Source organism: Triticum dicoccoides, chromosome 7B, assembly GCF_002162155.2.
Source record: "Triticum dicoccoides isolate Atlit2015 ecotype Zavitan chromosome 7B, WEW_v2.0, whole genome shotgun sequence".
Classification (NCBI taxonomy): domain Eukaryota; kingdom Viridiplantae; phylum Streptophyta; class Magnoliopsida; order Poales; family Poaceae; genus Triticum; species Triticum dicoccoides.
In genome coordinates, this window is record NC_041393.1 from 83,942,857 (window position 1) to 83,960,828 (window position 17,972).

The 17,972-nt window shown below is 43.5% G+C and overlaps 1 protein-coding gene and 2 long non-coding RNA genes across 5 annotated transcripts; 2 read left to right on the plus strand and 1 right to left on the minus strand.

Annotated features, from left to right (window-relative positions):
- Nucleotides 1–1,207: 1,207 nt before the first annotated feature.
- LOC119340021 (F-box/LRR-repeat protein At3g26922-like) lies at nt 1,208–4,447 on the plus strand. Its single transcript, XM_037611935.1, has 4 exons — nt 1,208–1,317; nt 2,329–3,301; nt 3,392–3,541; nt 3,657–4,447. The coding sequence occupies exons 2-4, from the start codon at nt 2,336–2,338 to the stop codon at nt 4,044–4,046; spliced, it is 1,506 nt and encodes a 501-aa protein (XP_037467832.1). The 5' UTR covers nt 1,208–1,317; nt 2,329–2,335; the 3' UTR covers nt 4,047–4,447.
- A 3,439-nt stretch (nt 4,448–7,886) lies between these two features.
- On the minus strand, nt 7,887–9,560 carry LOC119340883. Of its 2 annotated transcripts, none has more exons than XR_005164737.1 (3): nt 9,166–9,560; nt 8,613–8,750; nt 7,887–8,532 (listed from the first exon to the last, which is right to left on the minus strand). It is a non-coding gene; the product is annotated as an uncharacterized LOC119340883 (long non-coding RNA). The 2 variants fall into 2 exon arrangements; XR_005164736.1 differs by having other exon boundaries at nt 7,887–8,357; nt 8,467–8,750.
- Nucleotides 9,561–16,080: 6,520 nt separating this feature from the next.
- Nucleotides 16,081–17,275, plus strand: LOC119341894. Of its 2 annotated transcripts, XR_005165318.1 has the most exons (4): nt 16,081–16,211; nt 16,287–16,436; nt 16,639–16,931; nt 17,204–17,275. It is a non-coding gene; the product is annotated as an uncharacterized LOC119341894 (long non-coding RNA). The 2 variants fall into 2 exon arrangements; XR_005165317.1 differs by lacking the exons at nt 16,639–16,931; nt 17,204–17,275 and adding an exon at nt 16,545–16,598.
- The last annotated feature ends 697 nt before the right edge of the window (nt 17,276–17,972 follow it).

Sequence of the window (17,972 nt, forward strand, 5' to 3'; positions counted from 1 at the left end):
CATGAACTTTTTTCAAAACAAATTGAAAAATAAAAAAGAAACCAAAAGAGAAACCAAAAAGGAAACAAGAACATTTTTAGACCAAAGTTAGAAACAGAAAACAATTTTAAAAATTCCAAACGAATTTTAAAGTTGAACATTTTTTGAATACGTGAAGAAAATATAAAACGAATATGTTCGGAAATTCATGAACATTTTTGGAAAATTACAAACAATTTTTGAAACGGAAACATTTTTTCAAATCGCGAACATTTTTAAAAAGTTGTCAAAATTTTGAACTAAAACATTCTGAACAATTTTGTTAACACAAAATATTTTTTGAAAATTCCGAACATTTTTTGATAAATGCATACAGTTTTTGAATTTATGAACAAAATTTGAAAAAACGAACATTTTTAAAATTTTGAACATTTTTGTAATAGCGCGGACTTTTTTTGAGAGAGAAAACATAAACTTGAAAAAAAACGAAAATAGAAAAAGAAAGGAAAATAAAAAAACCGGTTCAGGAACCTTCTAGAAGGTTTCCAAAACCGGAAAAAACCAGCTGGGAACCTCTAGAGGTTCCCAAAACCGGGAGTGCTGGAACGGTTAAACGGGCCGGCCCATTGTGTCATTGCTCGGTCGCTCGCCTGTGCGAAGCGCCGGCAGTTTGACACAACGAGCGGCAAATAGGATATTCCTTTGCTGGCCTCCTCCCTCGGCTGACTACCCCCAATACGACGACCTAGCGACTTGGGGGCCCTGGGCGGTCGGCCAATTTGGCCTGCCCCATCGACGGGCCTGGGTATGGCCTAGATGGGCAAGGATAAAAAAGAAATGATAACCCACTGATAAGTGGGCCCTACATGGAAGAAGAAATATAAAGACTGTAGTTCATATAATTTGACTTTATACCCTTGCATTGGAGCCTTTATTTTTTAGAAGACCCTTTAAACCCACTATAAAGGCTTAACATTTTGGGAAATCTGCTAGAGTTAATCAAACGGTCTAGATTTATTTAACTGTACACGATAAATTTGGGCATAGGGGATCCCCACGGTTCACCCTCCTCACACTTTCCTCTTTTGATTTTTCTTTGAGTCCCGGCCCCTCCAATAATTTTTTTGTGCAGAAAGTGACACTCTATCTGGATCTGACCCAAATTCCCTCTCTCTATATATATAGTACGAGTATACCCCTTCGTGACCTAGGTCCGCCACTGCCGCCGCCGCCTCCTCAACCCTAACCCCCAAACTCAAGCGTGTCACTGCTCATCGATGTTCCCGTTCTACCGCCGTTCGCTGTTGTCTCAACCTCATCCAGAGTCTTTCGCCTTTGGTAAGTTTTTTGTTGTCGCCCTGCACCCTCTCGCACACACAAAAACTCAACCCCACGCCCTGATTTATCCTTCTGATTTATGGTTGCGCTTTATAGTTTTTGCTAGCTCAAATTTTTTTAGCAATGGAAATGAGGCAATTTTATGGAGTGGTTGTTCTAATATAGTTATGAGTGATAGGAGGAGCTATTTTAAAGGCCTAACTTTTAGACAATCTAGAATTTATCTAATGATCTTGATTTTTAACTGCACACGATGGATTGGGAACATAGGATCTCCACAGTTCATCCTTCTCCTTTCACCTCCTTTTCCGATTCATCTCCCGAGTCCTGGCCGACCTCAAATCTTGATCGGAGAATTTGGATTTATTAGGGGATCTCTACTTGCTCTTACGATCTAGATTTATTTAACTTCACAAGGCGGATCTCGAGAGGGGATCTCCATGATTCAGCCTTCTCCTCCCACCTTCCTTTTCTGATTCTGCTCCCGAGTCTTGACCAACCACCAAGCTGGATCAGAGGATCTAGATTTATTTAGCTTTTACAAAACCTAGAGTTTCTCCAACGATATATATTTATTTAACTACGTATGGTGGATTTGTAAACAAGGGACCTCCAGAGTTCACCCTTCTCAATTCTTTGCCATTGGCAATGTTCTTGTCATCCCATCATGATCTAAACCTTACCGAACTTCCACAAATGAACTTCGGGTTTGTCGTGCACAACGAGCACACGATCTAGATCAAATGTTTGCCCACACAAACCCGTTCTTATTTATTTTACTGATCTATGGTTCCATTTTACAGTTTTTGCTAGAAGCACAGTTGGCTATTTATCAAGGAAAATACAACAACTTTATTGAGTGGTTTTTCTTATCTAATTTATGAGGGATAGTAGAAGCTATAAATGTGATGAACTGGGATAACCTTTTGTTGTGCAGTGTACTTGCATTTCGGCCTTCCAGGTTCATTTGCTTGATATAATTGTACTTACCCTGGCTTCATTTTCATGTAGAATTAAAATGGACAACGATCTAACATGCGCAAGAAAAAGACACATGGGTTCCTATGAATCCTACCAAGGAAAAGTCTTTAAGAAAACCAGAGCAAATGTTCAGTTTACAGACCTTCCTGAGGATATGCTATCTATGGTTCTATCAAAGTTGCCACTAAAGGATGCTGTAAGGAGTGGCATTCTATCAAGTAAATGGAAAGATAGGTGGATGTTATGCCCCAAACTAAGATTTGATGTTCTCACAGTGTCCAAGAATGTGTTTTACGAACAACAATACACTCAGAAATTCATTAAGACTGTGAATGCAGTCATGCAACAACATCAGGGCATGGTTGTTGAAGAGCTCATGATCAAATTTGAGTTTGACTGCAGGATACTAGATCATATCAATTCGTGGGTTGCTTTTGTTGTATCATCGCGGACGAAGAGCCTTGCCCTTGATATAGCACCAACCGATTACTTCGGTCGTACTGATCAGTACAGATTTCCGCTCGAGCTTTTAGACAACAAAAGCATATTTCAGCTTCGTCATCTAAAACTTAGCTTTGCATCATTTGAACTGCCCCCTCAATTCAGCGGTTTTCCAAATCTGAGAACACTTGACTTGTACTTGTTACGTGTCAGCCGGAAGGATCTTCAAGATATGCTGTCAAATTGCATTAATCTTGAGTGGTTCAGTATATTTAGATGCCACCTGAATGATGAGCTGACAGTAGCTTGCCCATTGTCAAAGTTATTATACTTCCGTGTTGTGCACTGCAGGATAACAAAGATAGTACTCAATGCGGCAAAACTCAAAACTTTCATTTTCTATGGGCGTCTGTATCCTGTTGACCTTGGGGATGCTCCAAACTTGATACACGCATTTCTTGATTTCTATACCCCAGTGACTCTTGAACATGCTTTGACTATACTTCCCAAAGTGCTTCCAAGTGTTCAGGATCTGACATTGCGTGCTTCATTTGAACTCAAGGTTTGCTGTCTCACACTTCACTTTAATATGCAAGTTGGTTTTTCTGGTTTCTCTCCCTCGCAATGACCATTTATATTATCTACTTTTCAGATGCCCTTGTTGATGGAGACCTCTTGCAAGTTTTCCCACTTAAAATGTTTAGATTTGTGGTTGATTTTAGATGACAAAGAAGTTGACAATATTCTGTCTTTGGCCTCACTTTTGAGGGCTGCTCCTTTCGTTGAAACGTTAGGGATGAATGTGAGTATAGTACTCCTATCTCCTACAACGACCTTCACTTTGCTATAAATAGATTGACTTGTTAACCATGAATTATGCCTATGCTTACCATGTTTTCTCCCTCAAACTTTTGCAGTTTCGTGTTTTTGGTGTCCCACATCATGTCTCAGAGCCTATTAAAAGCATTACCAGGTGTCCACATAATCATCTGAAGAACCTGCATATTACAGGATTTTCTGGAACAACAACACAACTTGAATTTCTAGTGCATGTTGTTGAAAGTGCCCATGCCCTGGAGATTTTGACGATTAATGGACCTAACATAGCTCGCCGTGATGATAAATGGCTAATAAGATTCCGTTCCCTAGTTCGAGAACTGGAGAGAAAATATCTTCATGAAATAATTTCACCAAATGTGAAGCTCTCCATTTTCTCCCGGAATTCTAAAATGCTGGAAGGACAGAAACACATGAGTTTTCTGGAAGAAATCGACGCCGCCATATTATATTATGCAACTCATCAATGAGGAGGCCAAGATTTGGGTCACCGCGGGGTGAAACACTGGAGTCTTCCTTTGGTTTACAGGAATTTGGTAGGAATTATGTAGGAAAATATCCCTTGAATCTCTTTGATTTGTAGGGATGATTTCCTATTCCTATGTAGGATAGGAAACAATCCTTCACATTTCGAAGGAAAAAAAATATTAGTCTAGATTCAGTTGAAAAAAAATCTCATCTTATACATCAGATGACATCTATTTTCCTATAGAAATTCAGATACGTGTCATCTCACTCTCTATGATTTTCATACCTATGATATTCCTATCCTATGAGTCAAAGAAGTCCAGAGTAATTTGATGGCGCGGGAATAAAAACTTTGTTGTATTCCAAACTGTCGTTGTAATGCACCTTCTTTTTCGAGCATTAACCTTGTGAACTCCCTTCTTAATTAATGAATGAGACAATTTTTTTGCCCCCGTTAAGAAAGACTCAACATATGTGTATGTAACATTTTGGTTGTAAATTATGTGAAACGATTCGTCCTCAATGCCTTTTCTTCTTTCCATCGTCGATTGTGTATGTTATTATACTGTTTGCAAAACATTATATTGTACTCCCTCCGTTCCTAAATATAAGTCTTTGGAGAGATTTCACTATGGACCACATACGGAGCAAAATGAATGAATCTACACACAAAATGCATCTATATACCTCCGTATGTGGTCCATCGTGAAATAACTACAAAGACTTATATTTAGGAACGGAGGGAGTATTTGTATAGCTCCGACAAGCCGTGTGGATGCTTAAAAACTGGGAGACAAACATTTATCGAGCAGAAGCACAATCCAAATCCAAGGAAATGTAAATCAAGGACACAAGTTGACTACTGTATCATTAGTCAATGTGTACACATAGGATAAGAAAGAACTGCCGGCTACTGTGTCATCCGCGATGGGCACGAGCTAGCGTATCATTGTCCGTGTTCCATGAACATGAGTGACTCACACAAAAGGTATTACTTAGAAATTTATCAAGAAATGAAATGAAAATAACAGTTAACAGTAAAATAAGGTTCTGTTCATCTTGTCGGTGTTAATCAAGACTGAAGTGTACTGCTCAAGGGTAAAAACAAACTTCCTAAATTCTCGAAGCTCCCTGACGGGATTTTCGGATTCTCCAGTTAATCTCTATCTCTACTAGGTAACTGCCCGTGCGTTGCACCGGGACATAATAATCGTGTCGCACAATATTTATTTTCTCATGCATAGTGCGATACACTATCAACTTCTTTTAACCGTTAATCACTCTTCTTATACTGATCATTTTTATTTTTTCCTCCACTAACTATTTACGCATCTCCAGTCAAGTATGTTTGCAAGTGAACCATTCCATCAAATAAATCGAGGATATTTTATATAGGACAATCATTAAAATCCCAAGTGTTGATTGGTGTTGTTTCTCGGCCAAGGGTTGTTCTAGCCAGTCTCTTGGAGAGACTTTATTTTGGGTGGGATACTATTGCAACCTAATAAATCATTAAATTGAGTAGTGGTACATACTTTCTAAACAATCATCTATCTGTTGGAGACTTATTCTTTCAACTCTATCATCTAAAATTGCAACTGTCTACAGAACTATAGTTGGCTGGTAGGTTTTCAAACGCTCTAGTGTCTTCAGTCGTTTGCTATATTTTATATAGGACCATCCAATAAATCTAGGACCATCATGTAGCGTCTTCCTAGTTTAATTCAACGTCATTGTTCGTTGAACAGAACGGTCAGAACATCAACAACAAACTTGGGATTTCCATCAAATTATCTAAACCAATAGTATGCAGTTGCAGACACAAAAGACACTGCATTCTAGCACAAGCACTGACAAAGCAAGGTTCACATGTGTACAAATCTGGACCATGCATCAAGCTCTTGAAGGGCTGGCGGATACCTTGAAAACTTTGCAAGACACAACAATACTTACAGATTGGAAACTGGCCGGTATAGCCGCAATTTATGTACAGAGGTTGGCACCGACGAATGTGCTGTCCACTGAAGGCTTGTCGCATCGTCAGTCTCCTCCATCGCATCCTCGCGCTGCTGCATGTGTCGCTAGTATGCCCCATGCCTGACGCCTTCCGAGTCAAACAATGCCTAACGTACCAAGCGACCTTTCTCATTTCTCGGCGCTCGCTTGCCGCAATCACCGAAGCGCACCAGGCCCTACGGCGGACTGAAACAGGGAACGAGGAACCGCGTGGTCCTGCAGTTGACACCCGCAGTGGTTGTGCCGGCAGCTGAGGAAGTACAACTTCCTACCCACGAGGTCACGCCACTCACGCGGCATCCGGCGAGGAGACGCCAGATCCCCTTGGTCGCAAGGATGTCGAGTGACGGGAAGGACCCACCAGTTCTGGCGACGTAGGTGGGGTCCATGTGGACGACGACCATGACGCCGACGGGGACGGGGGCGAGTGCTGCAGCGGGATCAAGGAGTTTGCTGCCGATGTGGACGAGCGGTGCAGTCGGCGGCTCGCTGGCTGGGTGCAAGGAGGGATCGAAGGCGGCGACGGCAGACGAGCGGCCGGAGGAGGCGATGTGGCGGCCAAGGAGGGCGAGAGGCGCTTGCGCGTGATATAAAAGGATCGAGGGCGTGGTGGGGCTGCGTGCCTAGGGTTTCTAATTATTACTGCAGTTTTTTTTTCCAGTAGCAGGGACACGCAGGAGGGGGGCGGACGAGGTGGGTCGGATGAAGAGATCGACGTAATAGGGGAAACGGAACGTTACGATTGTTTTAGGTAGTAGAGACTACTTAAAAAGAACGTAAGGTTTCCATTTCACCTTTCTTCCCACCCCCCCTTCGTCCAACCTTCCATGCATATGATAATCAATCACCTTAATTTACTTACCATCTGAACCAAATCTATTTTAATTTACTTACCAAACTTCTAATCAAAATACAAGGTAATTCACGGGCAGAATTAGATGAACATTTATTGACACAATCGCATTATTATTGACAAGTAAACCACAAGCTAATGTACTACAAAATTTATATCTCGTTGTAACGCACGGGCTTTTTTGCTAGTTCTAGTAAAAAAAGAAAAGAAGACGGGAGCAGTCCACCCTTTCGTCCTCCCTTCTCCGACTCGTCTCGCAGTCCCTTGTCCTGACCGACCTCCAGTGGAGATCGGACCCAACAAGGCTTTGAAATACTACCCTCCGTGACCTAGAGCTGCCTCCATGCCGTAGGCTAGCGTAGCGCCACCACGGACGCCTCAACCCCAGCCCCCAAACTCATCTGCCGCGTCGCCGCCCATCGCCGTTCCGTTCTGCCATCACGCCGCTGCTGTCTCAATAGCGCCCCCAATCTTTGCCATTGGTAAGTTTTTTTGTCACCCAGTGATGCGCTAATTGTCAGCCCCCATTGAATCCCACGAATTTCAGTCTTAGTGTGCCTGTGCCATCTAGATCCGCCCTGCACCCTCTCGCCCCCACAAACACCCAAACCCATCCCCGAAATCATAGTTAACTAGACCATATGATGGCGTGCGTTGCTGCGCCCGTCCATTTACCCAATAGGTTGATACACATTTCTATAAATACATGGAGGCGTGAAATAACTGAATTCCAATTTCTAGTGAAAGTTTTAAAGTTCTGATTCAATTCATGTATTCAAACTAAAACAATGGTCATCTGATGTGACTATTCTCTTATATTTTTCAAGTTATTTTTAATGTAGATAGCAAACTTCAATTGGGAAAAAATGCTTCTAAAGAAAAATGTGTTCACTTGCTACTGGGTGGCCTGATGATCCACCTAGCTAGCCGGTGCGAACATTTTAAGAACAATATCTATTTACTTTCACATACTTCAAACATGCTAAAATATTCAATGCAAAACATTATGGAAATTCATGTGCACAAATCTTTGAATAACAAGTGAATCTATACTAAAAGGTCCCGTAGTGGCCTAAACTGAATTCATTCTATAAGAGAGACATAGATCAAGAATGAAAGACCTTGTCTATAGTCTTCTCTTGTTTGTGCTACCCTGGTTGAACGTCCAAGAGAGATCAGAGACAGGCTGCTTGGAACTTCTTCATGCCTCCTAGCTCCTTCCCTATTTTTGGCGGAGAGAGATCATGATGAAGATTATTAGATGGGCATGCTCTGCTTACGAAGTTATGATACAACAATGCAGTATGGAGAAATTCCTACAGAACCCTTTGATACAGTTCTTCTATGTAAATATGCTTGTAACTAAGTTGCTACAGATCCATAATCTGCTATGTTGATAGACCAGAGGTACTCAGTCTGGAAGAATATTGCCAACCAGCAGGAACTACAAAAGAACCAAATACAACATACAAGTTCAGAGATATTTCTTACTTGTGCCTGCAAAATTAGAGCTAACAAATGTTCACACCATCTATGACCAGAGCAATTCTTACATATGAATTGTTGGGGCATTTTATAACAGCTGGTGAATGCCACTGTGTTTCATCAGCCAAAAATACCTGCATATCCTCATTCTTTCAAGCAATGGGTAAAAAGATATTGACTACAGGGACAATTATTGATTAGACAGACTACTTACCTCCTTCAGTTGCGAGCAGTTTCACCAACCATTATTTGGGTCATGAACTCATGATATCTTGAACTTTAATGATCAGTTAGACAGTTACTCCTTTCTTCTGCAGCCATGCAAATTAGCATGCCTTCTCATCTCGGTATCCTACAGATCAAATATAGGTGCTTGCATAAATAACGAGGAGGACAAACACATAAATCATCAAAATTGAGGAAAAACCAACACATAAATAACTCATTGACGGGCAAATCAACAAACGCGGGCTGGGTGAGCTAGGTTGAAGATGATATGGTGATTCACAGTTTCTGGCAGAGTTGCTTTACACTACACCTAGATCAGAAATATGGAACAAGAATGCAGATCATAAACCCAAGAAACATGATTGAAAACTGATTTACTTTTAGTAGACCTCAGAAATTCCACGAACAGCTCTTGAGCCCTATCGATTACCATTTTGTTAGGACTTTATAGTCGCTCATCATCCTGCAGCTACCAAGAAACGCCCCCAAAAAATCCAAATTAAAACTGGGCATCCAAAGAAGAAAGAAATCGTTTGTACCCAAAGCCTGGCGGACTTCCAGGGAGTGCGCCGTCGATCAAATCGGAGCATCACGACGGACCTCGGAGGCGAAGAAAGCAGCAGTGGCGATGCATCGAGGTTTCACCATAGCTCGCGATCGGGGGGATGGTGTGTTGCGCGTGAAGGTGGGCATGATGGGAATTGGGGCCGGGAAGTGAAGGCAGCGGCGGAAGGAGAGGCAGGATCTCACCGATGGCGGCGGCGCAACCAGGGTTAGTCCCCTTCGCATCGCCAGATCGATAGAGATGAGGAACCGAGGAGAGAAGAGAAGCTCTGCAGCAGAGAGGAGGACAAGAGGCGACGGGGCAATACTTGAGGGGAGCAGCGAGGATGGCGGCGGCGACGCCATAGGTTCGTCTCCCGAGTCGAGAAAGGATGATATGATAATACGGCCGCTTAGGGGAGCTTTGACCAGGGGGATCCACTCACGAACCGTCACCTACCCACGGGAACCACGCAAAGCTCTACTATGTTTCCTGATGGGCCGGTTCTTTGGCCCAATCAACCAGAAACCAGCGATTTTTCTCTCGGAGTAGCGTCCCCAGGACAGTAGGCTCAGGAAACGCCAAAGGTGACGCACAGATCAAATCTGACGGCCAGGAATAGTCCGATCGGGAGAATAGACGGCTAGAAACGCAAATCGCTGAGAAGGCTCGCTTTAGGCTCGGTTATACTGTCCTTAATGTAGTAAAATTTAACAAAAGTGACCTTCCATTTTATAGTTCTGCTAGAAATAGAGCTGGTTTATTTGTCAAGGAAAAGTTTACAACTTCCCCTAAAAAAACACAACTTTATGGACCGACTGTTCTATCTGGTTATGAGGGATAGTAGAAACTAGAGATAGTATTGAATACAGCAACACTCTGTTATGCAGTTCACATGTGTTCTGGCCTTCCATGCTCGTTTCCTCGATCTGTCATACTTAACCTGGCATCATTTGTGTGCAGAATCAAAATGGGCAGCGATCTAACATACATGAGAAAAAGAATGAGGCGTTACTACCACGGACCAGTCATTAAGAAAACGAGAGCAAAGGTTCAGTTTGCAGACCTTCCTGATGATCTGCTGTCTACGGTTCTATCAAAATTGCCGCTAAAGGAAGCTGCAAGTGTTAAACACAATATATTCTGCGCCATATATGTTGCGTACTAGGAGAGGAGAGTCAACCGTGAGGAGTAGTTAGGCCAGATACTTATGTAATCTTTATCTTTTTATCTCTTGTATTTCTTCTCCTCCAAGATGTATATCTCCTCAACTACTTGTACGCATATGAGGGCTTGCAACCCATCTATATAACATGGAACACGTCGGCCAGGGAAAGGCAAGACGTTTACCACATCTCTCACATGGTATACAGAGCCTTCTTCTTCCACCAAAAACCCTAGCTCATCCATCTCCAACAAGTGCGCAGCCATGTCTTCCTCCTCCGCCTCCTTCCAGTCGACCCTCGGCGGTGGAGCCCCGGAGAAGCTAACCCGCGGCAACTACGTCCTGTGGCGGACACAGATCACGCCACAGCTGCGGGGCGCCGGCCTCTTCCACTATGTAGATGGCACGGCAACGGAGCCGGCTGAAGTCCTCACCACCAAGGACGCCGCCGACAAGGAGACCACTGCACCGAATCCCCTTCATCCGCTCTGGGTGAGAGAGGATCAGCAGGTCCTCGGCTATCTCCTCCAACACCTCTCCAAGGAAGTGCTCATCACGGTGACCACGATCACCACGGCGCGTGCACTTTGGGTGGCACTGGCGAACATGTTTTCGTCACAATCACTCAGTCGCGTCAACAACATCCGGACAACGCTGATCAATGCGCAGAAGGGCAATCAATCGGTGGCCACCTTCTTCGCCGTCATGAGGGGTCTCACCGATGAACTTGCAGCGGCGAGAAAACCCATCCAGGACGACGAGTTGATCTCCTACATCATCCATGGGCTGGATCAAGACTACCAGCCCCTCGTCTCCGCACTAGATGCCCGTGCCACTTCGGTAACCCTCGATGAACTTTTTGCCATGCTCAGTAACTTTGATCAACGCATGGCGCAGTATCATGGTCCCGGTGGTGGCTTCAAATCGTCGGCCAACTCTGCATCCAGAGGCCGTGGCGGTGGCTCTCGCTCGCGTTCATCTTCCCGTGGCAAGGGGAGGTTCGGCTCCGGCGGCAGTGGCTACTCCAACAACTCACGCGGAGGCGGGCGCTCCAGCAACTCCAAAGGGCGTCGTGGTGGTGGCAGTGGTGGTGCCAACCGGTCCCGTTCAGACTTGCCTCGCTGCCAAATTTGCGGCAAGCCTGGCCATACGGCAAAGGACTGTTGGTACCGCTACGAAGAAGATGACGGCGACTCCTCACAAGATGAAGAAAAAGTTGCTGCGGCGGCGGATGGCTCCTATGGAATTGACACAAATTGGTATTTTGATAGTGGAGCCACCAATCACATCACCAATGAACTCGAGAAGGTCACCATGAAGGAGAAATATCGTGGCAAAGATCAAATTCATACGGCCAGTGGTGAAGGTATGGATATATGTCACATTGGTCACTCAGTTTTTAATACCCCTAATCGTAAAATTCATCTCAAAAGAATTCTGCATGTTCCTAGTGCTCATAAGAATCTTCTCTCCGTTCATAGAATTGCTATTGATAATCATGTTTTTCTCGAATTTCATCCTTTCTTCTTTTTGATCAAGGATCAGGCCACGAGGAAAGTTCTCTATCGAGGTAGATGTGTTCGAGGGCTCTACCCGTTGATTCCGGAGTTTAGAAGATTCAATAAACAAGCTTGTGGTGCCATCAAGCTTTCGTCCACACGATGGCATGATCGTTTAGGACATGCCTCTTTTTCTTTGGTTGAAAAATTGCTTAGGAAAAATAAGCTCCTGTTTGTTGGTGAGCGCAATGTTGAAACTATTTGTGATTCATGTCAGTGTGCTAAAAGTCATCAATTACCTTATCCCATATCCACTAGTGTCTCCACTAAACCTTTGCAATTGATCTTTTCTGATGTGTGGGGACCTGCCCCCTCCTCTGTTGGTAGACACACATACTATGTTAGTTTCATCGATGATTTTAGCAAGTTTTCATGGATTTATCTTCTCAAAAGAAGATCTGATGTGTTTCAAGCTTTTCACAACTTTCAAGCACTTATTGAAAGAAAGTTTGACAGTAAGATCATCGCTGTCCAATCTGATTGGGGAGGGGAATACGAGAAACTCAATTCCTTCTTCCAAACCATAGGGATATCTGACCAAGTATCCTGTCCACACGCTCACCAACAAAACGGGTCAGCCGAACGCAAGCATAGGCACATTGTAGAGGTTGGTCTTGCCCTCCTCGCATGAGCCTCCATGCCTCTCAAGTTTTGGGATGAGGCTTTTCTTACAGCCGTTCACATCATCAATATGCTTCCTAGCCGTGTCATAAATAATGAAACACCTATGGAACGTCTCCTCCACATAAAACCTGATTACACATCTCTTCGTGTTTTTGGGTGTGCGTGTTGGCCAAATCTTCGGCCTTACAATAAACGCAAGCTCATGTTCCGTTCCAAATAGTGTGCCTTTCTTGGCAACAGTGCCCAACACAAAGGCGTCAAGTGCCTTGACATCTCTACTGGTAGGGTATATATCTCACGTGATGTTGTTTTCGATGAGACAAAATTTCCCTTTGCAGCTCTTCATCCCAACGCCGGTGTCTTACTTCGCAAGGAAATCTTGCTTTTACCCCCTCATCTCTCCGGCTATGATCAAGGGGATATTACAAACTGTGATGATCATATGTTGACTAACCCTACTAATGGTCTCCATGAGCTTCGTGATGATGCAGGAAACGGTGACCAAAACGGGGGGATCCGCGCCTGGCAGTGATCCTGCCGCGCCAGCCGAAATAGGAGCGGGCGGGCGCGCCGGCGAATCCGCACCAGACACGCGGCAGAATCTGGCGGGCGGGTACGCTCCCCCTCGTGCGCACGACTCCGCGCCCGACAAGCGGCGGGCTGGCACTGGCTCGGGCCCCGTCCAGAGCCCGGTCCAATTGCGTGTGTACACACGTCGCGCCGCTACTCGTCAGATGGATACGGGGGCAGATCTCCTCAGCCCCGGGCCCGGCCAATCAATGGGCCATAATGACGCCGCCAGGCCTGGATCTTCTGCGGTGAGATCGGCCTCTACATCACGACCCACGACTACAGAAGATCCTGTAATGACATCGCCTGGAGCCGCTGATTCTGGAGGCTCGCGCGGATCTCCCTCGGGATCGGGTGAGGATCAGGTTGATCTAGACCCGGGATCCTCTGCGCGGGATCTCTCTGCAGGAGTGCCGGCTGCTACTCCTCCGCGACGAACATGACTACAACAAGGGGTAATTAAACCTGTTGATTATAAACACATTACAAAATATGGGATGGTCTGTTCTACAGGTGAACTAGGAGAACCCAGTACTCTTGAGGAAGCTTTGGGTGATGAAAATTGGAGAAAAGCAATGCATGATGAAATCATAGCACTTAAGAAAAATAGAACATGGCACTTGGTTCCTTCACAAAGAGGTAAAAATCTTATTGACTGCAAGTGGGTGTTTAGGATTAAAAGGAAAGGTGATGGAACTATTGACCGTTACAAAGCTAGACTCGTTGCAAAGGGTTTTAAACAAAGATATGGTATTGACTATGAGGACACGTTTAGTCCAGTTGTAAAGGCTGCTACTATTCGACTTGTTTTGTCCATTGCTGTGTCCAGGGGATGGAGCTTACGCCAGCTAGATGTTCAGAACGCGTTCCTCCATGGTGTTCTGGAAGAAGAGGTTTACATGAAGCAACCACCTGGGTTTGTAAACAAACATGCACCACTTCATGTGTGCAAGCTTGACAAGGCATTGTATGGACTGAAACAAGCCCCTAGAGCATGGTATTCTCGTCTCAGTAAGAAGATGCAAGCTCTTGGTTTTGTTCCCTCAAAGTCTGACACCTCATTATTTATTTATAACAAGTCAAGCATATCCATATTTGTTCTCATATATGTTGATGATATAATTGTGACAAGCTCATCTGATGAAGCCATAACTGCATTATTGAAAGATTTGAGTTCAGAATTTGCTCTCAAAGATCTAGGAGATTTGCATTATTTTCTTGGCATTGAGGTAAAGCAGCACAAGGATGGTCTTCACCTCTCTCAGGAAAAATATGCAACAGACTTGATAAAAAAGGCTGGATTGCAAAGTTGTAAGCTTGCACCTACTCCTCTATCCAGCACAGAAAAATTATCTCTTGTTGAGGGAGAGACCTTGAGTCCAGAAGATAGTACAAAGTACAGAAGTCTAGTAGGTGCACTTCAATACCTAACACTGACTAGACCAGACATTTCCTTTGCTGTTAACAAAGTGTGTCAGTTTCTCCATGCACCCACTACTGTTCATATGACTGTTGCAAAACGTATAGTAAGATATGTGAAAAATACATTGAATGTTGGCCTTAATTTCAGCAAGTCATCTTCTACACTTATCAGTGCTTTCTCTGACTCTGATTGGGCTGGATGTCTAGATGACAGACGTTCAACTGGTGGCTTTGCAGTTTTCTTTGGACCAAACTTGATATCTTGGAGTGCCAGGAAGCAAGCCACAGTTTCAAGATCCAGTACTGAGGCAGAATACAAAGCATTAGCAAATGCAACAACAGAGATCATATGGGTGCAGTCGATTTTAAAGGAACTAGGTATGAAAGGTACTAAGGCTCCTTGTTTGTGGTGTGATAATTTAGGTGCTACCTATTTATCAGCAAATCCAGTCTTCCATGCCAGAACTAAACACATTGAAATAGACTTTCATTTTGTTCGAGAAAGAGTTGCAAATAAACTTTTGGACATTCGGTTTATCCACTCTCAAGATCAAGTTGCAGATGGTTTCACCAAGGCTCTACCCACAAGAAGTTTTGAAAACTTCAAGCATAATCTCAACTTGATGAAGTTGTGATTAAGGGAGGGTGTTAAACACAATATATTCTGCGCCATATATGTTGCGTACTAGGAGAGGAGAGTCAACCGTGAGGACTAGTTAGGCCAGATACTTATGTAATCTTTATCTTTTTATCTCTTGTATTTCTTCTCCTCCAAGATGTATATCTCCTCAACTACTTGTACGCATATGAGGGCTTGCAACCCATCTATATAACATGGAACACGTCGGCCAGGGAAAGGCAAGACGTTTACCGCATCTCGCACAGCAAGAACCGTTATTCTGTCAAGTAAATGGAACAATGTGTGGAGAGTTTGCCCCAAACTGAGATTTGACGGCTTCACAGTGTGCAGTGACAGCGTGTTTGGGGGAGAACAGTACACTCAGAAATTCATTGACAATGTTAATGCCGTCATGCAGAAGCATCAGTGCATGGTCGTTGAAGAGCTTGTGATCAAATTTGGGTTTGACCACAGGGTACTAGATCATATCAACACGTGGGTTGCTTTTGCTGTTTCATCGCGGACGGAGAGCCTTGCCCTTGATTTAGTGCCAGCCAGCTCCCCGGGCCGAACTGATCAGTACAGATTACCGGTTGAGCTGTTAAACGATGGATGCATATTTCGGCTTCGTCATCTTCAACTTAGCTTCGCGTGTCTTGAACTACCCCCTCAATTCAGCGGTTTCCCTAATCTGAGAACACTTGATTCAGCAGCTACATGTCTGGCCCATCACTCGAAATGATCTTCAAGATATGCTGTCAAATTGCATCAATCTTGAGTGGTTCAGTATGGTTAGATGCCATTTGAATGATGAACTGACGGTAGCACGTCCGTTGTCAAACCTGAGATACATGCGTGTTGCACACTGCAAGATAACCAGGATAGTACTCCATGCAGTGGAACTCAAAACTTTCTTGTTCTATGGGCGTCTGTATCCTATTAACCTTGGGCATACTCCCAAACTGAAGCATACATTTCTTAATATCTATTCCCTGTTAACTGTTGAGCATGCTTTGACTGTGCTTCCCAAAGTGCTTCCAAGTGTTCAAGATCTGACATTGCATGCTCATTTTACACTTAAGGTCTGTTGTTTCACACTTATATTTTATCACATTTCTCCCCCTCTTATTTTTGACCATTCACTACCTATTTTTCAGATGCCTTTGTTGATGGAAAATCCATGCAAATTTTCCCAGTTGAAATATTTACATTTGAAGCTGTCAATTGGTCATAGGGAAGCTGGCAACATTCTATCTTTGGCCTCTTTTCTGAGGGCTGCTCCTTCTGTTGAAAAGTTAGAAATGCATGTGAGTATACTCCTATCTCGTAGCCTTCTCTTTGCACAACTTGATTGATTATCGAACCATGAATTGTGCCTCTGCTTGAGCATATTTCCTCTTGTCAAACTTTTGCAGTTTAGTGTTTTGGCATTCGCACATTGTGTCTCGGAGCCTATCAAGAGCCTTCCACGGTGTCCACATAGTTATCTGAAGAACCTGCATATTACAGGATTTTCTGGAACAACAGGACAACTTGAATTTCTGGTGCATGTTGTTGAAAATGCCCCTGCTCTGAAGATATTGACGATTAAAGGAGCTGACTCGAGTGGCTGTGATCTCGATAATGAAGGGAAAAGAAGATTTACTTTGAAGTTTCGCGAATTGGAGAGAAAATACCTTCATGGGATAATTTCACCAAATGTGGAGCTTCGTATTATTTAAGTGTGCCAGACATGTAGCTGCTCTTGTACAAGCAATGGGCTGCTGTTCCATTTGCCCACTTTATTTTGACTTGAAGTTAAGGTACTTGTATGCATATAAACGTATATTCCAAAGGAAAACATCCACTTTACCCACTAATCTATTTTTACACTCCAATTTTCTTGGCTCAAATCATTTCACAACTTAAAATTTGTTGTCCACTTAACCAATTAACCCCTAAACCAGGATTTGCGTTGTCATGTCTGGGATTTCCCAACAAAACTAAACCAGGATTTGTGCTGTCATGTCTGGGATTTCCCGACAAAACTCATGAGGCGGACATGTCAATAATCTTGGGCTTGTACGTGTTTTAGATCCTCCTCTGTCGGTAAGCCGCTCCGAGGCTTCGACCTGCAAGAAGCAGAGATGTTTCCCATGATGGCGACAGGATGGCAGATGCAACGTCGTTGCTGATAACTGGTGAAACTTCTTGCTGATCGCAGTGTGCAGATCTGTCCAGGTGAGTCAACTCTTTCATCTGTCATTCTCTTGTTGAGTTACCCTTTAGTTTCCGCTTGATCTTATTCTTGGCTTGTGCGCATGTACGTGGTTACGGCTTTTGATTTTTTTTTGGCTTTTAAGTACTAGTAGATAGGAAGTGCGCTGTCCGCACATTACCTGTTAGGACATATATATAATATATACCACATTTAAACATCTACTTTGCTCTAACACACAAGAAAAATGGTCATAGCAGGCTACTTATAACAAATTGTTCTAAGTGAAGTGTAAAACATAGAACTATACAGATGATAAGAAAGAACAGGTACAGTACTTTCAACAAGTCGTTTACATTACTTTCAGCAAGTCGTATCCTGACTACTGTATCCTTCATTGCTAAACCAGGAAGTCGCTCGATCCTGGCAAACACGACGGACACAGCACAATAAAATCAACAAGTAAAACGAACACATCGTGTATCAAGCACTTTATTACCTGAGCTCGTAATTCGACAGAAGACTTGAACGTCTACATAAAACCAGCTTACATAAGGAGGAAATGACACACATCATGCCTTGAACACTTTATTGCTTAAACTCACCATTTGATACAAGACTATTTATTATCCACTTTTCAGATGCC

Coding starts and splice junctions, on each gene's coding strand:
- LOC119340021 (XM_037611935.1), top strand. CDS start 2,336: ATGGACAACGATCTAACATGCGCAAGAAAAAGACACATGGGTTCCTAT. Junction 3,302..3,391: donor GTGCTTCATTTGAACTCAAG/GTTTGCTGTCTC, acceptor TCTACTTTTCAG/ATGCCCTTGTTGATGGAGAC. Junction 3,542..3,656: donor TTGAAACGTTAGGGATGAAT/GTGAGTATAGTA, acceptor AAACTTTTGCAG/TTTCGTGTTTTTGGTGTCCC.